At 39.2% G+C, this 27,788-nt stretch overlaps 1 protein-coding gene across 2 annotated transcripts; it reads right to left on the bottom strand.

The window, feature by feature from the left end:
- Nucleotides 1-236: 236 nt before the first annotated feature.
- On the bottom strand, nt 237-27,500 carry GPRC6A (G protein-coupled receptor class C group 6 member A). Of its 2 annotated transcripts, none has more exons than XM_032339716.1 (6): nt 27,221-27,500; nt 23,983-24,286; nt 21,618-22,454; nt 7,894-8,106; nt 4,113-4,236; nt 237-1,444 (listed from the first exon to the last, which is right to left on the bottom strand). In XM_032339716.1, the coding sequence occupies exons 1-6, from the start codon at nt 27,412-27,414 to the stop codon at nt 330-332; spliced, it is 2,787 nt and encodes a 928-aa protein (XP_032195607.1). In that variant the 5' UTR covers nt 27,415-27,500; the 3' UTR covers nt 237-329. The 2 variants fall into 2 exon arrangements, with proteins under 2 accessions (XP_032195607.1, XP_032195608.1); XM_032339717.1 differs by having other exon boundaries at nt 22,143-22,454.
- Between the last annotated feature and the right edge of the window lie 288 nt (nt 27,501-27,788).

Below are 27,788 nucleotides of genomic sequence, written 5' to 3'. Positions count from 1 at the left end.
AACATAGTGGCAGGGAATGTATTTGTTGGAAAATAAATGCACATTTTATTTTTTATTTTCTTTTTAATATTTTATTTGTTTATTTGACAGAGAGCTAAAGAGAGAGCACAAGTAAGCAGAGCAGCAGAGAGAGGGGGAGAGAGAGAAGCAGGCTCTCTGCTGAGCAGGGAGCCCGATGCGGGGCTTGATCCCAGGACCCTGGAATCATGACCCGAGCTGAAGACAGCCACTTAACCAACTGAGCCACCCAGGCGCCCCTAAACGCACATTTTAAATACAAAGATCCTAGATAATTTTAATCTAGAACATGCCATCTCTTATGGACGCTTTCATATACTTGAAATTCTTTTTCGAGGCAAAATTTTAGATACACGTGTGGCATTTTCTCTGCATATGTGTGCAAATGCTTGAGCCTGAAGATCCTTGCTTTCCTGCCGGGTTGCCGACCTGCCACCAGAGCTGGGATCAGTCATTGTGATATTACTATTAGTGGAGTCCAGTGAAACGTGACTTATGGCAAGGCTGCTCGCAGCCTGGGAGGAGTAACTGTAAATCATCTTGAGAAAGGCAGATTTTGTGTTAGCCTCTTGCCTACAAAGAATAACATAGCATTTGGGGAAGAATGTGCAACATAGGATCCCATAGTTAGATATTAAAATAACAATAATCTCCACAGCTGGCAAATATTTACCAAATGTGGTGGCATAGACGGGGATGAATATGATCCAAGCTATGAAATAAATGAGCATGCCAAATGTTATGAATTTGGCTTCATTGTAATGCTCAGGTAATTTCCTGCCTTTGAAGGCAAATATGAAGCAAATGAAGGCCAAGATGGCAATGTATCCCAGCATGGTGCCAAATGCAAGGATGGATCCCTCCTCGCATTCCAGGAGGATGACTCTGGGCAAGGAGACATTCTCTTCCACGGCAGGTGCGGCAAAGATCAGCCAGATTGTGCAAATGACAACCTGGATCCCTGTGCAAGTGAAAATGATGGGGATCGGTTGATAGAGGCACTTCAGGAAGCTCTGCAACTTGGGATCGAAGCTGAAGGCTAGCAGAATTTTCAGGGACTTCATCAAAATGCAAGAGATGCAGAGGGTGAAACTCACACCAAATAACGTCTGCCTGGTTTTACAGGTGAAGTCTTGGGGTTCTCCAATGAAGAAGCCTGTGCTGGCAAAGTTGAGGAAATGACAGAGAAGGATCACATAGCAGACCAGCAGTCCCCCAGATGATTTCACAACGGGTGTGTTCAGGTTTCTTGTAAATATTATGCCGATGGCTAGAACGAACATGATGCCCAATAGGGAGAGGGCCAGGAGCAGTACAGCCAAGGAGTCATTCCAGTTGAGGTACTCAACTTCCTTTTCAAAGCACCTTGTGCTCCTTACAGGAGCCCAGTGAGTTTCATTGTTGCATAAAAAGCAGTGATCCATATCTAAAAGATAGGAGGAGATTCAGTTACATTGCAGACATTTAAACCAGGTAGATTGCCCACAATGATGCTACAAGTGAGACTCCTTAGTTACAGTCCCGAGGAGAAAAGGGATAGAGATCATTGTCGTATTGGTTATTTATTGAAATAAAGCATGCACAAAACCCAAAAGAAGGCAAGAGAGAAAGTGTGAGAGTGAGGGAAGAAAAAGAGGGGAACAGAAAGAAAAAAAGCAGCTGGGGTTTGAGTCTTTCGGAAATCCATATACTCAGGATAGATAACAGCCTCTTAGGAACTTCCTGTCATATAGGTGGCTGTTCAGGGACGCTGTTAAGAAGGAGGGCTTTCGGGGCGCCTTGGTGTCTCAGTGGGTTAAATCCTCTGTCTTCGGCTCAGGTCATGATCCTAGGGTCCGGGAATCGAGCCCTGCATCGGGCTCTCTGCTCAGGGGGGAGCCTGCTTCCCCTTCTCTCTCTTCCTACTTGTGATCTCTGGCTGTCAAATAAATAAATAAAATCTTTAAAAAAAAATTAAAAAGAAGAAGGAGGGCTTTGGACTTGGATGACCTCAAGTCCTTTTCTCTATCACTTATGATTCCCATAATCTTGAACAAGTAAACTGAATTTTCCGAGTCTATTTCCAAATCTTTAAAAAAAAAAATTAAAAAGCGGGGCACCTATGTGGTTCAGTCAGTTAAGTGTCTGCCTTTGACTCAGGTCATGATCCCAGGGTCCTGGGATCGAGCCCCATACTGGGCTCCCTGCTCAGCAGAGAGTCTGCTTCTCCCTCTCCCTCTGCCCCTACCCCTGTTTGTGCTCTCTCTCTTGCTCGCTCTCTCACTCTCAAATAAATAAATAAAATCTTCTAAAAAAATGTTAGAAGACTCTGCCTCACTGGAGTGCTGCATTCAGTGGCAGAATAAATAGAAAATGCTTTGCAAGGAGCATTACACATGATAGACACTCAATGTAGTGAGACCTGCTATTATAAATGAGGCTGCAGCTCTTTTAAAAGCAGAGAAAATATGGCGGGGTCACCCTAAAAGTTCTCCAGAAGTTAGATAGCTCAAGATTGTAACCAATGACCATGAATGAAGAATTAAAGTTAATTTTTTTTTTTGCTAGGAGGTCAGTAAAATTGAGCCTTTCACACAGGTAGGGATAAGCTTGGAAGTGATTTCTGCTGATTCTGATGGCAGGGTGGGATGTAGAGCTGATATCAGAATGGAGTCTCTGGGAGTGGGATTGCATTTGCTCTCCAGTCTCATGCCCTAAAGATGGCGCCCCATCTCTTGCCAGAAGCCCTTCTCTGGGCATCCATCTGAGAGTCCCCACAGTGCCCATTCAGGTTTATATGGGGCCTGCGTTCTCTTCATTAACCTTAAAGTCAGGTTGTGTGTCTGTGTACACACTTCATTACCTCTTCAGCCTCTTCCTCTTCCAAACCCTGTTTCCTGTTCTCCCCTGATGGCCTCTGCTGTTCGGTGAACACTTAATGGTCTTGTCTATGTACAAGAGCTGTGCGCTGGAGACGTGGAGAACAACAGGAGAGGATGTCTTTTCAGATCACCCTAAACCCTTGCTTTTCCTCCAAGGGAAAGTCAGTCTTCAACACTTGATCTTTTCCTGGTTGTCCAATGATAACCCAAATTATCTTTTGAAAACTCGTGTACATCTTAATGGGAAATAAACGCCTCCTACTCTCTTGATGTATTTATTTATTCCACCTGGCAGAGTTGTCAGACACTGTATTACCTGGAAAATCCACACACACACACACACACCCAACAATAACTAATTATTTACACAGTGGAGCCCATCTCAGGTTGGGACAAGTCACATTTTTGTGACAAATAACCACACTATTTTGTGACAGAATAGTGACAGAACATGACTATTGGAATGTTAACATTGTGATACATTCCCCTTGGAGGCAATGAGAAAAAAGAGTAAGCATTTGATAACTGTTCCAACTGTCACAGATCAATAGGGATGCAGCAGTAAACAAGGGAACATGATGCTTTAAAGTAGGCTGAACTCCAGGGCAAGTGCTGATAGCTCCTCTTAAGACCCTGAAGGCTGCTGACCTTATTCTTGTTCTTTAATCTGTGTATTTTGCCCTGATCTTGTGAAATTGTTAAAGATAGGTTTGTCAAACAATTAGTAGCATCTCATCTATGTCAACAGTTCATCCCATCCTCTCACAGAAGGTTCTTTTTAGGCTTTACCATTGCCTCTTGGTAGAAATAATGAGCTCTCCAGGGTATGTACATCTATGGGTTTCTACCATGCCCTGTTTAACTAATTTATCATTTATTTATTTATAGCTACTGTGCTCCAGTTACAAGCCAGGCATGTCTGTGTGGGGGCTACAAGGACAGAAATTGACAGAAGCCACAGTGTTTTGAGAGATGTGAGAGAGGAAGTCCAGTTGAGGGGGTGACAGCTTCCCTTGGAAGTGAAGTTACTTTTATATCTCTGTTACATATTGGTTGTACATTTGCTGATATAATAGAACAAATTCCAAGATCACATGAAATTTCACTGAAATTTAATCTAGCAGAAGCATGAAATGCTTTTTTTTAATGAAAAAAAAATTCATGTAAAAAAAAATCAGCCTAAGAGAAATGGTCCAGGTGTTTCACTGTACCTGCTGTGGTGATGATAATTACCTGTCTGGTTACTGTAGTGATTTTCAGGACAGTTCACACATTCATAGCAGCAGATATGTTGGCTTCTTGTGGTTTTCTTCATTTGTCCTGGAGTGCATTCCTTGGAGCATTTAGACTGAATTTGCTGCAAAGTGAAAGAAGTCTCAAATTTTTAAAAGATTTATCCTAAGTAACTTTGACTTAATTAATTAATTTCTTTTTATTAATTTATTTGACAGAGAGAGTGAGATCACAAGCAGGCAGAGAAGCAGGCAGAGAGAGAGGGAGAAGCAGGATCCCTGCTGAGCAGAGAGCCCTATGTGGAGCTCAATCCCAGGACCCTGAGATCATGACCCAAGCCAAAGGCAGAGCTCAACCCAGTGAGCCACCCAGGCATCCCAATTAACTAATTTTTAAAAGAGTTTGTTTATTTATTAGAGAGGGAGAGCACAAGCAGGGAGAGGGGTGGAAAGAGAGAGAGAAGCAGACTCCCCCATTGAGCAGAGAGCCTGATGTGGAACTCGATCCCAGGACCCTGGGATCATGACCTGAGCAGAAGGCAGATGTTTAACCAACTGAACCACCCAGGTGCCCCAAATTTAACTTAATTTAAAAATACGTTTATTATATCAGTGACATCACATGATAATTGTCTTTCTCTGATTGACTTATTTCGCTTAGTGTAATACCCTCTAGTTCCATCCTTGCAAAGTGGAAGATTTGGGGGGTTTTAATGGCTGCATAGTATTCCATTGTATGTATATGATCTCACTGATATGAGGAATTTGAGAAGCAAGACAGAGGAGCATAGGGGAAGAGAGGGAAAAATGAAACAAGATGAAACCAGAGAGGGAGATAAATCATAAGAGCCTCTTTATCTCAGGAAACAAAGTGAGGGTTGTTGGAATGGGATGGCTGCATGATGGACACTGGGGAAGGTATGTGCTATGGTGAGTGCTGTGAATTGTGTAAGACTGACGAATCACAGACCTGTGCCACTGAAACAAATAATACATTATATATTAATAAAAAATAATTAATTAAGTAAATAAAATTTAAAAATACATTTACTAAGTAGTGATCTCTTTAAAAATAGCAAATAGAATTGTTTCGTCATCTGAAAAAATATAAACAAGTTTAAAAGACAGAAAAATATTTCAAATAGTGAAACTGCCTTAAGAAGAAGTAGTTTTTGTTGCATGAATAGCTACTATAAGAAAATAAGGGAAATTAGTTCTTTCAGAAAGTTCCTAGCAGAGGGACAGATGTGTAATGATGGAACTAAAGAAGAAAACAATGGCTTAGAAATTTCCAGTCTTGCTTTGTATTAAAAAGTTCATCTATATAAGAAATACTAACTTATTGGGCTTTTATATTCTTTAGAAGAAGGTTATTAATCATGCTGTCAAAGGTCTCTGTCCAGTCTAAACTTCGAAAACAAAACAGTGGAGGGACACCTGGGTGGCTCTGTTGGCTGAACACCCGACTCTTGATTTCTGCACAGGTCATGATCTCAGGGTCCTGAGATCAACTGCCACTCCCCACCCCTAATTGGGCTTCACGCTTAGCGGGGAGTCTGTTTGAGATTCTCTCTCTCCTTCTTACTCTGCCCCTCCTCCCACTCTTTCTCACACACAGTTTCTCTCTCTCTCTCTCTCTCTCTCTATATATATATATATATATAAAATCTTTTTTAAAAAAATCTTTTTTAAAAAAAGATATATAAAAATCTTTTTTAAAAATTTCAAAAATGGAAATTTTGAATTTAAAACCAGTAGTGTATTAATGAAAAAGGCAACCAAAGATATATAAATAATATTTTAATAATCCTGAGAATTTAGGTTATAATTGTGCATGTCACAATGTGAATCATATGTAGCATCCTGTTTTTATGAAGCCCTTTCCAATTTAACTAATAATTCTTTGCACTTCAGCTTTTTTTTTTTTTTCCATTTATAGTCCCTTTCTTGTGGCATATCTTGTGAAATAAACCTGTTATTGTCTCACTTTTACTTTTGGAAAGCCAAAGCAAAATGGGTAAATGAGGATTTGCCTAGAGTCTCTTAATAGCTCTTCCTAAGCCAGGAACACAATCCAAGGACTAAGCTAACTTGCCCTTTCTTTGGGAGATGAAAATGATCTGGCTAAGGGAGAAAAGAAGCCAAGGTTTGGTAGCCCCGTGTCCACAAGCGGTGGCATTATTCTTCTTATCACAGTTATTCCTGATCTGTTTTCAGCAGGCAGGACATCATTATGGGATAAAAGAGAGACCTCCTTTCTCCTCCCCACCTCCCACATAAGAGACAGCAAAGACATTCTAAAGTCTGGTATTAGTAACTTTGGGATATCAAAAGATTTAGGTTTATCTGATATTTTGGACTATGGGTTTGAAAGTGAAATTTAGATTGGATAGGAAGCATGACAAAGATTCTACCAGGTTTTGCCATGAGCAACTAAAAGGACATTGCCATTTATTGAGATGAGTGTAGGTTTGGGAGCTCAGTTTTGGAGGTAGTCCGTGAAGAGGACAATTAGACACCTAGCGGAGATGTCAATTATGTAGTTGTATATTTATTTGGGTTAAAATTTAGAAGATTAAAAAGCTGGAAGTCATTTGCCTTCTATATAACGAATGACATTATTTAAATCCACAAGCCTGCGTGAGATCACTAAGGAAAAGTGCAGACACAGAAGAGGAGTTGTCTGGACTCTGGGTATGCCAATATTTATAGGCAGGTGGAACAATAAGGAAGGAGCAAAAGAGACTAAGGAGTGGCCAGAGACAGAGGAAGAAAATTAAGGGAGCATGGTGTTGTGGAAACAAAGAAAGAAAGCATCTTACAAAGAGGAGAACTATTAACTAGTAAGTGAAGTACGATGATGTTTGGATTTATTAACATTGGTGAACTAGATAGAATTTTAGTGGATTGGAAAGAATTCAAGAGAATTATGGGAGGAGAGAAATTGGGGCCAGTGAATGTATTTAAAATTTTCAAGGATAATTGCTATAGAGAGAAATAGAGGAAGGGGCAGTGTATAGAAGGAGAAGTGGGGATCAGTGGAGTTTTTTTTCTTTTTTTTTTTTGAAGTTGAAAAGAATAAAAGCATATTTATATCATCATGTAGGTAATGGAGAAAAGAAAATACCTGAGGATGTGGGAGAGAATGGAGAATCACCAGAGCAGTATCATCAAGTCCAAGTAGAAAGGAATTGGAGAGGATCAAGGGAGGAGCTGATCTTGGCCAGGAACACAGTGCTGGAAGGAAGGTGGATGTGGTGGCAGGCGGACTCTCCAGTTTTCTTCTGATTTATACAATTTTGTTAGCAACATAGGAAGCAAGGTCAACCAAAAATGAAGATGGAGAAGATGTGTTGGAGTTCGGGGATAGAAGAAAATCTATGGAATAGCTCTCTAGGAAGGGGGGCAAGTTAACGGACTAAGGTAATAGTCTTATTGTCCCGCAGCATTAAGGGCCCACTGGAGGTTAGAGATCATGAATTTAAAATGAAAACAGTCAACAAGGTGTTTTTGTTTTTGTTTTGCCAAGTTCAGCTATATGGGGACTCTATTGACTAGGCAGAGAGTTGAATTTACCCAGGATTATGCTTTGGTGAAATCAGGGTAAGGAGGAGAGCATGTACAAGAGAGAAAGACACAAGTTGACCAGAGAATTTGAGGAAGGAATTTGGGGACAGTAAACAGACAGTAGGGTCACTGCAGATTCTGGTGGTATTAAGGACTTTTGCAGATGTGGTGCTCATTTGATTTGAATATTATAAAGCAGGCTATCACAAAATTACCTTAAGATTTTTGAACTCGTTTTTTGTTTCTTGGTCCGTGATGATGAAGACATCATTCCTCAGATCATATTGCGCCATCTTGGTGATAGTCATGTGGCCATCGATCTCCTTCCAGAGCACAACGTCATATCCGGTATTCATATCCCCATGGGCATCAAAATGAAATGAATTTCCTTCATCAATGAATGTCACATTTTTTAATACATCAAGTAACTGTAAGATATAAAAATAGAAATAGACACTAATAGAAATATGTATCCATTATGCCAGTTATAACACTACCTTATAAGGAATATCATTTAAAAGGTAGAAAAAGGACATTCTGAATCAATGAGTTTGGTAACTAGTTGAGAACGTTGGCAATAACTTGAGAATTCTAGCCTTATTTCTGCCAAAGTCTTGCTCTGCCAATTTGAGAAATCAAGGTAATGTTTATGGAGGGCAGCTTCTCCGGTTTATCACATTGAGATCTGAGCATCTTTTTTTCCCACGTTATAAAATTTCAGGATGGATCCTTCAGGGCAGTTGCCTGGGCTCTAATCCTGGTTCTGTATCTCATTAGTGATGTGGTCTTGACACCCACAGTTTTTTTCTGGGCCTTAGCTTCCCCATCTGTCAAATGAAGTCTGCCTTATAGGGATTAGTTATAATTAAACCTAAAAAGAATTCAGGCCAGTATTGGGCAAAGATTAAGATTAGTAAAGTTTTGATCAATATCTGTTAACCCTGTTAATTAGCTAATAGGGATATTGTGACAATAAATAAAAATACTTTGAGTCTATCAATTAATGGTGTCACCTGACCGTCATGTATTCCTTCTAATACTCAGAAGTGTGATATCTTTCTATCCCATAACAACTCAGTGAAACACGCTGAGAGAGGATCATCTTCCTCTTTTCTTAGATGAGCACGACCAGCCAAGGGGCCAAGGGCCTTATCTGGGAAAACACAATTTGATGTTCAGGTCTTTCCATTGTGTCTACAATATATTAATTCAATATCTTCTTATTTTTTGCTTCTGACTCAAAAGCAGTCATGAATTGTCTTCTGAAACTATAGAAGGCAGCACAATTCATCCTTTCCTTCTAGTCACAATTGGATCCTTGGCCAAGACTGAGTGGGTGATCTGAGCCAGTGGTTATTATACTCACCATGCCCAAAATGAGGGCTAAGGAGACAGAGGTACAAATGTGGGAGACAGTCCAGTGACAATAGCACCTTGTTCTTGGGGTGTGTCCCAACCAGAGAAGTTGAGCTGGTAGGTGGAAGGTACTGCCCTTTAAACCCATACTTTGTTACTCCATTTGATAGGAGGTATGGATCTTATCATCTCCAATGGTTTTCAAATCTGTTTCAGTGATTGTCTAATAAAGTGATCTCTAAATTCTATTTTCTTTTCTTTTTAAAAAGATTTTATTTATTTATTTGACAGAGAGAGAGAGAGAGAGATCACAAGTAGGCAGAGAGTCAGGCAGAGAGAGAGGGGGAAGCAGGCTCCCTGCTGAGCAGAGAGCCAGATGCAGGGCTCGATCCGAGGACACTGAGATCATGACCTGAGCCAAAGGCAGCGACTTAATTCACTGAGCCACCTAGGTGTCCCTCTTAAAATGATTATTTTTGGGAGAAGGGGGTGGGATTATGGACATTGGGGAGGGTATGTGCTTTGGTGAGTGCTGTGAAGTGTGTAAATCTGGTGATTCACAAACCTGTACCCCTGGGGATAAAAACATATGTTTATAAAAAATAAAAAATTAAAAAAAATGATTATTTTTTAGCTTGAGAGGAAAGAAATGCAGTGAAAAATTACTTGCCTTGTTACCCAATTTGTACAGTAAGAACTTGTAGGCAATGCAGCTAGGACAGGAAATGTTTTCCTGGCAAACAGGGTGGCTGTATTGAGTTTGTGCTGCAGAAGAAGAACACTGGACCCGGAGGGAGGAACACCCTGCTTCATCATTAAATTGATATGTAACCACAGCTAAGTAAATACCCTCTCTGACCACACTGGGCCTACTCCTCTAGAAGGAGTAAAGAGGTTATGAGGGCTTTAGTTGTGGCTAAATCTGTGGAATGAGGCGACATTATTCTATTTGAATAGAATTATTCTTATTCTTTTCCTCCTCAGTTAATCTTTTATGAATGTTTCTTTCCTTCAATTTTGTCATTAGAACATAAGAACACCCAGTTATATTTTAAGGTAAATTTATTAGTTACAAGAGTCAGGTCAATGACGAAATGTCACTTTGGAAAAATCTCTAAGCAATGCATATTGACTTTATTATATGTCCCCACAGATTTCTTAGTTCTTTGAATGAATATAAATTGATTAGTATTACTTTAAAGAAGCAGGATATCAGATTCAACAGGGTGGAAGTAACCCACAAAAGTTTTTTTTCCAGCAATGGTCTGGAAGAAAAAATGCAAAGGGAACAAAAATTTTAAAAAAGGAAACAAGGATCTACCATCAATGTTTTGAAAAATGTGTATTCATTTTTCCTTGCTTCCTTTCTTCAGCAATTCACACACACGAACCCCTGAAAACTTACTTCTTTAGGGAGCATATCCTCTTCTACTCTTGAGTCTGAACTACATTTCCACCTGTTTTTTTCCTGCGCTTAATTAGATTTTCCAGGGTAAAGTTCTGACACATACCCAATCTGTAAATAATGGTAGCACTGTGTGATGTACATAAGCTAACGTAACTGTAGGCTTGTCCTCACAGGAGAGAGGGTGGAGGCAAGCAAAACAGTGTACTACTGACCTGGTAAGTAAGACAGAACACTTGCTCTGGGTTAAGGTAATTCTGAACATGGTTGCTCAATGTTGCTAAGGTAATTTTGAACATAGTTATGAAGCTATGAAAGGGTTTTTCTGTCAATTTTTTTCCCATGGAGACTCTGAAAGTCACTGTAAATTGACACCATAAATCTTAAACTGGAATTTGCATTTCCACGATTATGGCATTCACCCTGTGTATGGTGATGACTTGCTTTTAAAAACGAAAGACCCAGGAGACCACACCACTTAAGCTGTTGTGGTTAACGTGTTTTTCTTTTCCTGACTGCTCTGATGTCCACGACATCTCCCTATGGAAGTTGTGCTGGTGAGCAAATTAGGGTTGCAGAGGACACGGTCTTGCATCTGTCTGGTGCTCAACTCATGTCTTCTTCTTTCATGAAGTTTTCCATGCTATAGTGGAAAGCATCCTGGACTAAGGCTGGGGCAGTCTCACTGCTACCTGTGCGGATGACCATAAGCCAGACCCTTATTGGGGAGTTCCCCTCCATCTCTAAATGGCTGCAAGTATCAGTTACCAGTAACATTTCCTTTCGTTACTTCTTTAGGATGGAGTGTAAGGAGCATGAAATGGTGGACCTACTAGAATATTATGGAGATTAGGGGTGATATATGTCAATGCCTACTATAGTAGCCCTTAAAAACTATTAGTTCTTGGGGCTCAATCAGTTAAGCATCTGCCTTTGGCTTAGGTCATGATCCTGGGGTCCTGGGATTGAGGCCTGGGTCGGCATCCCTCTCCCTCTGCCCTTCCCTCCCGCTCATGCTCTCTCTTGCTTACTCTTTCTCTCTCTCTCTCTAAAATGAATGAATAAATAAATCTTCTAAAAAATTATTAGTTATCATTCTCCTGTTACTTCACAATCACTATCTCCTCAGCACATGGCTCTTCTGACTTCTGGACTAGTATCTGACTGCCATTGCTACAGCTGAATGTCTCAGAAGCTCTTCAAATTCAACATCTCCAAAACAGAATACTTCATACTTCACCCCACCAGACCTCTACTTTTCTCTGTTTCCATCTCGACAAATGGTACCAGTTGTCCAAATATAGAATCGCTTGCAACATCTTTGCTTCTCTTTGTCTGCCCTGGTCTATCTCCTGATACTCCTCATCCTTCCTCCTAAACACCAACATATGCATGTCTCCATCTCATGGTCCCACACAGTACCTGCAGTACTTGTACCTGGAGTATAAGCCATCCTTATTTAATGCCTTGATTACCAAGTTGGTTCTTCTACCTCTAGGTTTGTGACCCGCTTATCAGTGCACACCACAGTGGAAATGAAATGCTATTTCTGCAATGGAAAGCAGATCACGACACTTTCCTGTCTAAAAATATCTTTAATTGACTCCCCCTTGCTCTATCAAGTCCAAACTTTTAAACAGAGTTTGCAGAGTTTATGTTGAAAGGAAGTCCCTGTACCAGCAGTAACAGCATCACCTGAGAGATATTAGAAGGGCAGACTTTCAGGTATCTCCCCAGTGGTAACTGAATTAGCATATGCATGATAACAAGGTTCCCAGGCAATTCAACTGCACATCAAAATTTGAGATGCTCTGATTGATTGGGCCCTAATGATGGATCCCTCACTAATCTCTCTACTTTCATTTACTTATAGTTTCCACAAAAAAACCTGATTCTTGGGCACTATTTTCTTATCCCTGGAGATGCCATGTTTTTTCTCCCTTCTTGGAGTATTTCTGTCCTGGCTAACTCCTACCCATCCATCATATTCTTCAGAGATGTCATGATCTTTGGAGAATGTTCTTCAAATTGTTAATGCCAGATTGGTTTCCTCCATTATGTGCTTCTCTACCATTTTGTGTCTCTGTGAAACATAGTAATGTATCATTCTGCATTGTAATCAGCTCCTTAATTATTTGATTGTATACACCCGTAGACAGATGACTCTTTTAGGAAGAGAATCATCTTGTTTTCCAGAATATTTACAACATTCAACACAATGCCTGGGACACTGAGACACCCAATAAATATTTGCTAAGTCAGTGTATGAATTAGAAATTTGACTATTAGACATTCTGTCATCCCATATACATCACTTACTACTTTCTACATCAACACAAGTAAAGGAAACAAAAACCCCCAAATCGCTGGTCACAACAAGAAGGTGGTATCGTCATACACATTTGAGTAACATTTAGAATCTGTTGAAGTAAAACAATTCTGGTTGCGCCATTCCTGAATCCTGCTCACACATGTTGTCAAATGTGGAGCCAAAGTACGAGCTACCTCAAATATTGGGAGAAACTTGTTTAAAGTTATTTGAATGTAAAATTATTTAGAAAGTAATATTTAAATATGAGTGAATTTTACCAGGGGTCAACATAATCTTTAAGAATATATCTTTGAGAGACACAAGGGGAGGAGTCAAGATGGCGGAGAAGTAGCAGGCTGAGACTGCTTCAGCTAGCCGGAGATCAGCTAGATAGCTTATCTAAAGATTGCAAACACCTGAAAATCCATCGGCAGATCGAAGAGAAGAAGAACAGCAATTCTGGAAACAGAAAAACAACCACTTTCTGAAAGGTAGGACCGGCGGAGAAGTGAATCCAAAGCGATGGGAAGATAGACCCCGGGGGGAGGGGCCGGCTCCCGGCAAGCGGCGGAGCAACCGCGCACAAAATCAGGACTTTTAAAAGTCTGTTCCGCTGAGGGACATCGCTCCAGAGGCTAAACCGGGGCGAAGCCCACGCGGGTTCAGCGTGGCCTCAGGTCCCGCAGGGTCACAAAAGGAGCAGGGGTGTCTGAGTGTCGCAGACCTTGCGGGTATTGGAACGGGAAAGCCGGCTACAGAGACAGAGCCGACAGTAAGCTCACAGCTCGGTGTTACCTTGAACTGGTCGCAGGCTCGGAGAGCTCGGAGCGCGGCCGGAGGTCAGGCAGACGGGAGTAACTGGGCGCTGTTCTCTGAGGGCGCACTGAGGAGTGCGGCCCTGGGCTCTCGGCTCCTCCGGGCCGGAGACCAGGAGGCCGCCATTTATATTCCTGTCCTCCGGAACTCTACGGAAAGCGCTCAGGGAACAAAAGCTCCTGAAAGCAAACCCGAGCGGATTACTCACCCCGGCCCCGGGTAAGGGCGGTGTAATTCCGCCTGGGGCAAAGACACTTGAGAATTACTACAACAGGCCCCTCCCCCAGAAGATCAACAAGAAATCCAGCCGAGACCAAGTTCACCTACCAAGGAGTGCGGTTTCAATACCAAGGAGAGCAGCAGAATTCGGAGGAGGAGAAAGCCAAGCACGGAACTCATGGCTTTTTCCCTGTGATTTTTTTTTAGTCTTGCAGTTAATTTAATTTTTTTCTTTTTCATTTTTTTTTTTTTTCTCGCCTTCGGGTAAAAATTTTTTTTTTTTTTAACTGTTACCTTTTTCTTTTTTAACGATTTTTTACTAGTTTATCTAATATATATATTTTTTCTTTTTTACATTTTTCTTAGGTGTTTTCCTTTTTTTTTTTTTTTAATTCTTTTCTTTTTTCTTTCTTTTTTTTTTTTTTTATTTATTCCTTTTTGAACCTCTTTTTATCCCCTTTCTCCCCCCTCACGATTTTGGATCTCTTCTAATTTGGTTAAAGCATTTTTTCCTGGGGTTGTTGCCACCCTTTTAGTATTTTACTTGCCCCTTCATATACTTTTATCTGGACAAAATGACAAGACGGAAAAATTCAACACAAAAAAAAGAACAAGAGGCAGTACCGAAGGCTAGGGACCTAATCAATACAGACATTGGTAATATGTCAGATCTAGAGTTCAGAATGACAATTCTCAAGGTTCTAGCCGGGCTCGAAAAAGGCATGGAAGATATTAGAGAAACCCTCTCGAGAGATATAAAAGCCCTTTCTGGAGAAATAAAAGAACTAAAATCTAACCAAGTTGAAATAAAAAAAGCTATTAATGAAGTGCAATCAAAAATGGAGGCTCTCACTGCTAGGATAAATGAGGCAGAAGAAAGAATTAGTGATATAGAAGACCAAATGACAGAGAATAAAGAAGCTGAGCAAAAGAGGGACAAACAGCTACTGGACCACGAGGGGAGAATTCGAGAGATAAGTGACACCATAAGACAAAACAACATTAGAATAATTGGGATTCCAGAAGAAGAAGAAAGAGAGAGGGGAGCAGAAGGTATACTGGAGAGAATTATTGGGGAGAATTTCCCCAATATGGCAAAGGGAACGAGCATCAAAATTCAGGAGGTTCAGAGAACGCCCCTCAAAATCAATAGGAATAGGCCCACACCCCGTCACCTAATAGTAAAATTTACAAGTCTCAGTGACAAAGAGAAAATCCTGAAAGCAGCCCGGGAAAAGAAGTCTGTAACATACAATGGTAAAAATATTAGATTGGCAGCTGACTTATCCACAGAGACCTGGCAGGCCAGAAAGAGCTGGCATGATATTTTCAGAGCACTAAACGAGAAAAACATGCAGCCAAGAATACTATATCCAGCTAGGCTATCATTGAAAATGGAAGGAGAGATTAAAAGCTTCCAGGACAAACAAAAACTGAAAGAATTTGCAAATACCAAACCAGCTCTACAGGAAATATTGAAAGGGGTCCTCTAAACAAAGAGAGAGCCTACAAGTGGTAGATCAGAAAGGAACAGAGACCATATACAGTAACAGTCACCTTACAGGCAATACAATGGCACTAAATTCATATCTCTCAATAGTTACCCTGAATGTTAATGGGCTAAATGCCCCTGTCAAAAGACACAGGGTATCAGAATGGATAAAAAAACAAAACCCATCTATATGTTGCCTCCAAGAAACTCATTTTAAGCCCGAAGACACCTCCAGATTTAAAGTGAGGGGGTGGAAAAGAATTTACCATGCTAATGGACATCAGAAGAAAGCAGGAGTGGCAATCCTTATATCAGATCAATTAGATTTTAAGCCAAAGACTATAATAAGAGATGAGGATGGACACTATATCATACTCAAAGGGTCTGTCCAACAAGAAGATTTAACAATTTTAAATATCTATGCCCCCAACGTGGGAGCAGCCAACTATATAAACCAATTAATAACAAAATCAAAGAAACACATCAACAATAATACAATAATAGTAGGGGACTTTAACACTCCCCTCACTGAAATGGACAGATCATCCAAGCAAAAGATCAGCAAGGAAATAAAGGCCTTAAACGACACACTGGACCAGATGGACATCACAGATATATTCAGAATATTTCATCCCAAAGCAACAGAATACACATTCTTCTCTAGTGCACATGGAACATTCTCCAGAATAGATCACATCCTCGGTCCTAAATCAGGACTCAACCGGTATCAAAAGATTGGGATCATTCCCTGCATATTTTCAGACCACAATGCTCTAAAGCTAGAACTCAACCACAAAAGGAAGTTTGGAAAGAACCCAAATACATGGAGACTAAACAGCATCCTTCTAAAGAATGAATGGGTCAACCAGGAAATTAAAGAAGAATTGAAAAAAATCATGGAAACAAATGATAATGAAAATACAACGGTTCAAAATCTGTGGGACACAACAAAGGCAGTCCTGAGAGGAAAATATATAGCGGTACAAGCCTTTCTCAAGAAACAAGAAAGGTCTCAGGTACACAGCCTAACCCTACACCTAAAGGAGCTGGAGAAAGAACAAGAAAGAAACCCTAAGCCCAGCAGGAGAAGAGAAATCATAAAGATCAGAGCAGAAATCAATGAAATAGAAACCAAAAAAACAATAGAACAAATCAACGAAACTAGGAGCTGGTTCTTTGAAAGAATTAATAAAATTGATAAACCCCTGGCCCGACTTATCAAAAAGAAAAGAGAAAGGACCCAAATAAATAAAATCATGAATGAAAGAGGAGAGATCACAACTAACACCAAAGAAATACAAACTATTATAAGAACATACTATGAGCAACTCTACGCCAATAAATTTGACAATCTGGAAGAAATGGATGCATTCCTAGAAACATATAAATTACCACAACTGAACCAGGAAGAAATAGAAAGCCTGAACAGACCCATAACCAGTAAGGAGATTGAAACAGTCATTAAAAATCTCCAAACAAACAAAAGCCCGGGGCCAGACGGCTTCCCGGGGGAATTCTACCAAACATTTAAAGAAGAACTAATTCCTATTCTCCTGAAACTGTTCCAAAAAATAGAAATGGAAGGAAAACTTCCAAACTCATTTTATGAGGCCAGCATCACCTTGATCCCAAAACCAGACAAGGATCCCACCAAAAAAGAGAGCTATAGACCGATATCCTTGATGAACACAGATGCGAAAATACTCAACAAAATACTAGCCAATAGGATTCAACAGTACATTAAAAAGATTATTCACCACGACCAAGTGGGATTTATTCCAGGGCTGCAAGGTTGGTTCAACATCCGCAAATCAGTCAATGTGATACAACACATCAATAAAAGAAAGAACAAGAACCATATGATACTCTCAATAGATGCTGAAAAAGCATTTGACAAAGTACAGCATCCCTTCCTGATCAAAACTCTTCAAAGTGTAGGGATAGAGGGCACATACCTCAATATCATCAAAGCCATCTATGAAAAACCCACCGCAAATATCATTCTCAATGGAGAAAAACTGAAAGCTTTTCCGCTAAGGTCAGGAACACGGCAGGGATGTCCATTATCACCACTGCTATTCAACATAGTACTAGAGGTCCTAGCCTCAGCAATCAGACAACAAAAGGAAATTAAAGGCATCCAAATTGGCAAAGAAGAAGTCAAATTATCACTCTTCGCAGATGATATGATACTATATGTGGAAAACCCAAAAGACTCCACTCCAAAACTGCTAGAACTTATACAGGAATTCAGTAAAGTGTCAGGATATAAAATCAATGCACAGAAATCAGTTGCATTTCTCTACACCAACAGCAAGACAGAAGAAAGAGAAATTAAGGAGTCAATCCCATTTACAATTGCACCCAAAACCATAAGATACCTAGGAATAAACCTAACCAAAGAGACACAGAATCTATACTCAGAAAACTATAAAGTACTCATGAAAGAAATTGAGGAAGATACAACGAAATGGAAAAATGTTCCATGCTCCTGGATTGGAAGAATAAATATTGTGAAAATGTCTATGCTACCTAAAGCAATCTACACATTTAATGCAATTCCTATCAAAGTACCATCCATCTTTTTCAAAGAAATGGAACAAATAATGCTAAAATTTATATGGAACCAGAAAAGACCTCGAATAGCCAAAGGGATATTGAAAAAGAAAGCCAACGTTGGTGGCATCACAATTCCGGACTTCAAGCTCTATTATAAAGCTGTCGTCATCAAGACAGCATGGTACTGGCACAAAAACAGACACATAGATCAATGGAACAGAATAGAGAGCCCAGAAATAGACCCTCAACTCTATGGTCAACTAATCTTCGACAAAGCAGGAAAGAATGTCCAATGGCAAAAAGACAGCCTCTTCAATAAATGGTGCTGGGAAAATTGGACAGCCACATGCAGAAAAATGAAATTGGACCATTTCCTTACACCACACACAAAAATAGACTCAAAATGGATGAAGGACCTCAATGTGCGAAAGGAATCCATCAAAATCCTTGAGGAGAACACAGGCAGCAACCTCTTTGACCTCAACCGCAGCAACATCTTCCTAGGAACAACGCAAAAGGCAAGGGAAGCAAGGGCAAAAATGAACTATTGGGATTTCATCAAGATCAAAAGCTTTTGCACAGCAAAGGAAACGGTTAACAAAATCAAAAGACAACTGACAGAATGGGAGAAGATATTTGCAAATGACATATCAGATAAAGGACTAGTGTCCAGAATCTATAAAGAACTTAGCAAACTCAACACCCAAAGAACAAATAATCCAATCAAGAAATGGGCAGAGGACATGAACAGACATTTCTGCAAAGAAGACATCCAGATGGCCAACAGACACATGATAAAGTGCTCCATATCACTCGGCATCAAGGAAATACAAATCAAAACCACAATGAGATATCACCTCACACCAGTCAGAATGGCTAAAATCAACAAGTCAGGAAATGACAGATGCTGGCGAGGATGCGGAGAAAGGGGAACCCTCCTACACTGTTGGTGGGAATGCAAGCTGGTGCAGCCACTCTGGAAAACAGCATGGAGGTTCCTCAAAATGTTGAAAATAGAACTGCCCTATGACCCAGCAATTGCACTATTGGGTATTTACCCTAAGGATACAAACGTAGTGATCCAAAGGGGCACGTGCACCCGAATGTTTATAGCAGCAATGTCCACAATAGCCAAACTATGGAAAGAACCTAGATGTCCATCAACAGATGAATGGATCAAGAAGATGTGGTATATATACACAGTGGAATACTATGCAGCCATCAAAAGAAATGAAATCTTGCCATTTGCAACAACATGGATGGAACTAGAGCGTATCATGCTTAGCGAAATAAGTCAAGCAGAGAAAGACAACTATCATATGATCTCCTTGATATGAGGAAGTGGTGATGCAACATGGGGGCTTAAGTGGGTAGGAGAAGAATAAAGGAAACAAGATGGGATTGGGAGGGAGACAAACCATAAGTGACTTTTAATCTCACAAAACAAACTGAGGGTTGCTGGGGGAGGGGGTTTGGGAGAAGGGGGTGGGATTATGGACATTGGGGAGGGTATGTGCTTTGGTGAGTGATATGAAGTGTGTAAACCTGGTGATTCACAGACCTGTACCCCTGGGGATAGAGTATTATGCCTCCATCAGAAAGGATGAATACCCAACTTTTGTAGCAACATGGACGGGACTGGAAGAGATTATGCTGAGTGAAATAAGTCAAGCAGAGAGAGTCAATTATCATATGGTTTCACTTATTTGTGGAGCATAACAAATAGCATGGAGGACATGGGGACTTAGAGTGGAGAAGGGAGTTGGGGGAAATTGGAAGGGGAGGTGAACCATGAGAGACTATGGACTCTGAAAAACAATCTGAGGGTTTTGAAGGGACGGGGGGTGGGAGGTTGGGGTACCAGGTGGTGGGTATTATAGAGGGCACGGATTGCATGGAGCACGGGGTGTGATGCAAAAATAATGAATACTGTTATGCTGGAAATAAAAAAAAATAATAAAAAATAAATTAAATATTAAAAAAAAAAAAAGAAAAAAAAGAATATATCTTTGATTAGTGACCTTAAATGTTGCTGATCTTTTAAACTTACAGTGTGTGGAGATTTCTTCATAAAAAGGCAATTGTCTGCATTATTTGTCCCACTGAATGTGGCACAGATGTGGTTCACTCACATTGTGATCAAAGGAGTGAGTCACTCACATATTCCTCCTTTCCAATCTGTTTTTGTTTGTTTCTAGATAACCAGGCTCCCAGGGGGAAAAAAGAGCAACCCCAGACCCCTGCTGTTTAAATAAAACATTTTAGAAGACTCTGCTCAGATTACACTTTCTCAAGTCTTTTCCTCAGAATGTTTGAGGTTTATTTCTGATTTAAAATAGTTTCCCAGATCTTTAGTGGATCAATAGCTCTATCTGAATTTCTCTTTCCTTATGAGGCTCTTTATGGCTCCTCCCCTTTATCCTATCTGTCTAATTTCTCTCGATTGTCTAATTTCTCTCTATTACTCCTCAACTTCTCATTCCAAAAATTCTGTTTAATGGTTTCATTATTATGGTGCACTTAATTTTCAGTTTTTACCAATCCCTCACTAGAATTTTACATTACAAAGAGTGTGCTTTCAAACAGATACCTTAAAATAGCTAGACATTAATGTGTATATTTTAAAAAGATAGTTTTAATTTTTAAAAAATTCCAATCTCTAGTCTTACATCTTTACTAGGTTTTTTGCCTTGCATTTACAAGATCAAAACTGGTTTTAAAATGACCAATTTGAAACACCCTATGATCGTCCCATGATCCACCGAAAATGTAAGCTGATGACCTCAGACCTTGGAGCATGTGTTTGGGAGTGTTTAAAATGAAAATGACAAATGTATAAATAGCCTGTCCTGGAACTCATGTATATGGTAAGAATTGAGTCTTAACTCCTTTCCCCTTTTTTTCCTTTATGCATTTATAATAACTGTACTTTTGGAACGTGATTCTGCATCAAGAAAACAACCTTGTCTTTGAGTACACACTATTGAGAAATCTGTTTTAATGAGTAAAATTTATCTTCATATAAAGCAACAATTAGCTTTTAAATATCTTTTTATCGGCATTTAAAAAACACAGTGGAAAATTTTCACTCAAAGGGTCACATTAAGCTTGAATTTGAGTTTCTACAAACTAATCAAAGAGAAGAAAGGAAAAGACTTCCTCTACCCAGGATTTGCAGCTCATTTCAACCTGAGATATCATAAGAATTGTGATGATTGATCTAACTAACATTCATTTGAGAAAGATTGGAGTCCTAGGAAGACTGTTCTGAGAGTTGTACCTGAAGGCTTTAAAGACTATAAACCACCAGAGATACCATGAAAAACAAAGGGCATGGAGGCAGAAGGCCCAGACTAGAGTCATATTTCTAGTACTTTCTAGCTTTAGTTTCCTTATTGGTAAGATTTAGTAATAATAAAAGGGACCATTAAACCTGCCCTGTCTTGTGTTTCTCAAGAGCACTACAAGGGATAATTCACATGAAAGCACTGAAATACTACAAGATCAGATACAAATCCATAAACTCATGGAAAATACTATCAACTGGATCTTCTTGGAAAATTAAAGAACACCATTTTAGAGGGTCAGTGTAACAGTGAAGGCAAAATAACAATTCTCAAGAATAAAGAGCTACTAATGATAGAAATGCAGGCTGTTCAGACACTGAAGGTATCTACTTACAAAAGCAATACAATTAAGAGCAGTTAATATAAATATCTGCAAATTAAAGCAAGGAAAGAAATGACTGTAGGGGAATTTTCTCAGATGTGTGAGTCAGTACCTCCCATGGTTGAAAGGCGTAGGGGTTCTGACAGTCCCGAGCTTGGCAGAGATCCCGAATGGCATAACCAAGGGCGAGAACCGCGAGCTGGATACTGTGAAGAAGTCCCGGCTCGGTGTAATCCCACAGGAAATCATTTCTCAGGGAGAAGTTCTTTTCCATATCCTCGTTAGCCTTGTAGGCCAAAGCCCCCTGAGAGTGGCTGGCAATGCATTGACTCAAATCACTGTTCTTGACATGGGCACAGGCAGACAACAGCATGGCGTATTCATGTAAGGCCTTGTTATTCTCACTGGGAAATATGTGCAGATGTTGAAGAAAGGAATGGAAAGAAGACATATTCCCTCTTCTAAAGGCAAACCCCACAACTTTGCCAATCTTTTTAACATTGGGAATGGTGGTAATCTTGGTGGCCGTTGACCAATTATCACTAGCAATCCAGATCTTATTTATATTTCTTTCTATAGCTTTACTGAAGAGATTGAAAACATGGGATTGCCTCAGAAATACGACAATGACATTAACCTGGGCTTCTGCTATGATTTTCTCAAGTGTCTCATTGATCCTGACTTCGAGGGTGTCATCTGAGAGGAAGGCCGGGAGAACTTCTTTGAAAGCTATGCACACGTTATTTGCTGTGGTCTGAACTGCAAAAGTGTTGAGGGCCAGTCGTCCATAGTCATCATCTGTGGCTATGATGCCAATCCAGTTCCATCCAGATTTCTGAATCAGGTGGGCCATTGCTTTAGTTTGATAGAAGTCACTGGGCACAGTCCGTAAAAATGAAGGAAAGCGAATTTTGTCACTTAGGATTTCTGCAGTTGATTCATAACTCACCTGGAAATTGACAGAATCATTTAGTCATGGTATTGATGAACTCCCGGTGGCTGTTCATATGCTTTTTCATTTCTGTGAATTTCTGTAATCTTTTCCTAAATCGTCTTTACATTCTTCACCTTCACCTTGGCACATGGTGAACATTGCCTTAACCTAACTACCATGACATTGCTATGCAGACCTCATTTTATACCTGGCATTGCTGGGCTCATCTCCGTTTGACACCTGGGCTTCAGTAAAATTAGTGTTCCCTGTGGGGAGTCCCCTTTCCTTTTGTGTTGTCTAGTGTTGTCAATTATGGAGATTATGTTTTTACATGCCATAATCATTGTTGAAAATAGTCTACTTTTCTTAATTATCAGCTAACTAGCATTATACGTACTCTAGAAAATTTGAGCCAAAGCCTTATCTCTGAGCTCTTTGGGGAAATAATTCTTTTGTTTTGTCATTTTGGATATTAATATTTTTTTAAATCAGTTTCACTGGGCTAGATAATGGAACTCTTAGCGTCTTTCATGGGTGGGTATGTGCTCTTACTGACTCTAACTCCAGAAAGTTAGATGTTCTAAGTTCTTATGCAGTTACTATCATATATATATATGTATATATATATATTTTTTTTTCTACCTATTCTCTTCTATCAGATGGCTATTTCTTGAAAATCTGACTATAACTCTTTTTCCTTTCTAACTTTTGGCTTCTAATCTTCCCGGAGCCTAGAAATCACTGGCCAGTGAGTCACAAAGCAATGTGATGAGAAGGTAAGTTCATTCAAAATACAAGCTAAGGGGATTTGCTGGACTCTAAGTAGAGTGTGCAGGACTCTAGTGAAGGGCTCTCTGAGGCTGGTTTTGGTCTTTAGGAGGCCTTTTTGCTTACTTCCTGAGTATTTATTGGCTTGCATTACAAGGAGATTACGTAGCTCCATAGTCCCTGCTCAAAGCTTCCCATCATATTCAGAAGAAAATGCAAATTATAAGATGTTGAATGACTAGCCCTTGCTTATCTCTGCAAATACACATCTTACTGAACTCCTTTCTATACTCCTGATCTAGCTGTATTTACCTTTTGTTATTCTTTGGACATTTCCTCTTGGTCCTTACTGTGTTCTCAGCATAGATGCTGTCCTCTTCTCCCCATCTTCCCTTGCTTGTCCCTCTCATCCGAGTTTCAGGAAGTGTTCCTTGACCTGCATGTCCCCTTACCCTTTAGTCTCTCTTCAGTTTTCCTCATAGTACCCAACTGATGTTAATTCGGAAACAAGGCAGTTGAGGCCCTCAGAGTTCTCAGTCTTATCTGAATCCTGCTGAGAACCTTCAGAAACTTGATCTGACAGATTGAGGGGGAGACTATTTCCTTAGTGCTCTGTCCACTATACCATCCAGAATAGGGCACCATGCCCTCTTTGACTGTAGAGAAAGAAAGGTTAAAGTACAAGCAACTCCCTAACTGGTTTCCCAGGTTACCCTGATCCTTTCATAATAAAGAATATACTCAAAACCAACATCCGTGGTAACACAAAACCCACCTGTGGCATGAGCTGTAAATTCAGCATCCTGGAGACAGCCATCGTTATTTCCGAGTAGCCAGCACCTATGACAGCCTTAACCCTTGGCATGTAGCTGGAATAGTCACACTTAAACTCTACCATCTCTCTGGAGCAGTTGAGCTTAGACAGAAACCTCAGAGCAGCAGCCATTGCCACTGTGACTTCGGTACAGGTGTCATAGATTTCGTACCCCAGTGTGACTCCAGATAATAGTGGTGAATTGTTGATCATCTCAATGCTATGAATCATGGCAAGAGCTTGAAGAAAAATTGATATTTCAAAGCTGTTGGGAAACAAGATTTTTTAAAAAAATCAGAACATAACTCTTCTATTGACGTTATTATGGTAACTTATTTTATTCACATAGTAAGTTATGATGTGATAATAAGTTACATTGTGTGTTATACTCACACAGTAAGTTATGATGGTAACTTATTTTATTCACACCTCTGCTCTAAAATAGATGATTTCTGGGTCAGTAAAGCTTACCTCTTAAAGGATAAACTCTACTAAACTTCATTTATTTAAAAATCGTTCTTGATGGAAACCTTTCTAAAGGGTATATTGTTTCTCAAATGGGGTCTATGGAACAGGATTTAACTTCTTGATTAATTTTGGGATAATTTGAATACTCAGTTTAGTATCCTGCAGTATGAAGATCTGTTTGATATTTGCTCTTTTTTATAGTTAGATGTCGCCATTTTATTGCTGTCCAAGTATCTGCTCTTTAGATTCACTAGCCTGGCTTTTGTGGTTGGAAACCAGATTAATAAGACTCTTCAGAATCACATATAAAACAGGCTGTGGGTACAAGTTCAGCAGTTTTGTCCTGGATAGAGTGCGCACTTGAGTTATGAAACATAGCTATTTCCTTTTTTAGTGGGTTTTCCCAGTTGACTTCTGATTTGTGATTACTTCGGGCCACTGAGTTGCTTGGTTACTGATTTACTGTTCAGTTTATGTCATCCACCACTGTATATTAAAGGTTACAAACTGCCTAATATATAGTAAAGATTCAAATTTTTTTAAACAAATTAAGGAGAACATTATTATTATGTTAAATTCCAGTATAGTTAACATGCAGTGTTATGTTAGCTTCTGGTGTGCAATATAGTGATTCAAAAATTCCATATATTACTCACTGCTCAACATGGTAAGTATACGCTCACAATTCTCTTCAGCTATTTCACCCATTCCCTCCCACCCCATCCACCTTCCCTCTGTTGGCCATCAGTTTGTCCTCTGTAGTGAAGAGTCTGCTTTTTGGTTTGTCTCTTTATTTTTCCTTTGTTCATTTGTTTTCTAAATGGGGGAAGCCATATGGTATTTGTCTTTCTCTGACTGAGTTACTTCACTTAGCATTATACTCTTTAGACTCATCCATGTTGCTGTAAATGGCAAGATTTCATTCTTTTTATGGCCGAATAATATTCTATCACACCACATCTTTATCCATTCATAGGAGAGAATATTATTGTTCAGGGTTTTGGTATTTTTAAGTGTCCTTTTAGTTCATTGAATTACAATAAATTAAAGTATTTTAATAATATTATTTGCCATTGGAGACTATCTAAAAGTGAATTTTGGCAAATCAGCATTAAGTTTTTATTTATTTATTTTATTTTATTTTTTGTGTGTGTCTATTAAGTTTTTAATTTAAAGAAACAAGGAGAGAAAAGTTAAAGTAATGAATCATAACAAAAAATGCATTGTATGACAATTAAAATGTATATTTTCAGGGTCCCCCCCCCCATGTTAGTTAGCTCCATGAGAATGTAAACCTTTTTGGTGTATTCATTTTGGTATCCCAGTGCCTAGAATAGGGCCTGATAATGTAGGCACTTAATAAATAGTTGTTTGATGCTGAGTGAATACTGTTTCTCTTAAGGAGTGTCAATAAGGTGAAAGGAAGTTCAATTCAATTTTTTTTTCCAGAATAAATTTATTAGATCAATGATTTTTTCGTATTTTCCATCCTTAATAGTTGGCCTATAATTGTGGGCTTCAAATCTTCTTTCGGTACCAATTTAGTGCTCTGAGAATCTTCATTATTTATCTTGAGGCATTTGCTGGTATTTCTGATAGTCAATATTTAAAAAGACAGTAGCTCAAAGTGCCCAACTTCTAGGGCAAATGCCAGGAGGTAATTTTAGTGTGATGTGGAACCACATTTTATCTGACAGTATTCTTAGAGGAGTTGCTAAATATTTTTTGATACAGAAAGAAAAAAGAGAGGGGGGAAGAGAAAGGCAAATTTACATACAAAAACGTCAAGGTAGAAAGCAGGATTTCCCAGTGGAAGGAAGCATGGCAAACACATTGCCATAGGAACAGAGGCTGATGCTGCCTGTGTCCTTAGAAGTTATCTGGTCCCTTAGTTTACAAAAGAGAAAACTGGAAACAGGAACTCAAAGAGTTTAAGTGCTTTGCATAAGTCTACAGAGTAAGTTTGTTCCCAAACTGAAATTAGAATTCAAATATCCTGCTCTCCTTAAAGAAAATCCATTTGTAACATCCTCTGCCCAGCTTTACTTTTCTGTAGTACACTGTGCCATGTTTTTTCTATAGTCAAACTTTCTGTGAAAAGTGTTCATCACTGAAGAAGCAACCCGTTAAGTTGAAGTAAGGTCTTAATTTATCATGAAGGAATTTAATTATTTCAAGTATGAAAGGAATGCAGCATTGACAAAATGCTAGTATAGAGAGAAATTTTAAATGTAGCCCATTTTAAACAAAACACTAAATAATGCATTTATATTTAAAACAAAATGCATGTTGTGGGGGATATAAACATGAACAATACATGCTATAAATAGATAGTATAATGTAAATTCATATGCATTAATCTTAATACATAATAAATATATATATAATATAAATAGAAACATGCTATGTATGTTTGTAATGGATAGTCTATGGTGTCTCCTAATTGGTTTTCTCAAGTGACTTCAGGGGTTGTTTGTATTTAGCCAAATCTAAATACATATATTAAGGGTAAGTATTCATTACCTCTGCACTTAGAGGTTGATTATACATACAGTGCTGATATATTTCTCTTTTAAGGAAGGATTACAAGACTAACTATATGCAACTTAAAAACATAAGAATTTAAATTTTATTAAAATAATTTTAGATATTAACACAAGTGAATGCTTACATGCCTTAGTGTTATAGTATAATCAGGAAATCTAAATGTGTTCTTCGACACTTTACTCACCCGACACACTTTTGGATTTCTGGTCGTCTGGGATAGTCTTCTGAGGACAGCATTTTTTCATGAATGGCAAATAAACCTCCAATCATGATATGTCCTGGAGAAGTGGCAGCCACAAAGTCATCAGGGGTCTGGCAAGGCTGGGAGGTAGCAAGAATACTCCCAAAGCAGGTCATTGGTATCATTAATAGTGCCATACTTCAATCCCATTTGCTCTGTTCATGTGAGTTCTTAGGAATCACTAAGCTCAGAGAGTGCCAACAACATGGTTTCTATTTCACCTGTAAACACCATGTAAGGTATAGGGCAGTGTCAAAGGCCGGAAACATTCAGTTTTCAGATGCTTGATGATAGTCAAAACAGTTCCTCACCAGTAAGAACATATCAGACTCTAACATTCCATTCTTGAAAATGGATGCTAGCAGTCATGGTAGGAAAATAATTATAGAATTAGAAATACAGGTCTTCTCTGGTTTAGTACTCTTTTACTTTACTGATATGCCAAAGTCTTTGGGTCATGTCGGCATTTCTTTTGAAGTAGAATATAGAATCTTCAAAAGGGAGCAGTTTG

Source organism: Mustela erminea, chromosome 4 (genome assembly GCF_009829155.1).
Source record: "Mustela erminea isolate mMusErm1 chromosome 4, mMusErm1.Pri, whole genome shotgun sequence".
NCBI classification, from domain to species: Eukaryota; Metazoa; Chordata; class Mammalia; order Carnivora; family Mustelidae; genus Mustela; species Mustela erminea.
The sequence above is the reverse complement of the archived record's forward strand: the minus strand, read 5'-3'. Positions and strand labels throughout refer to the sequence as shown.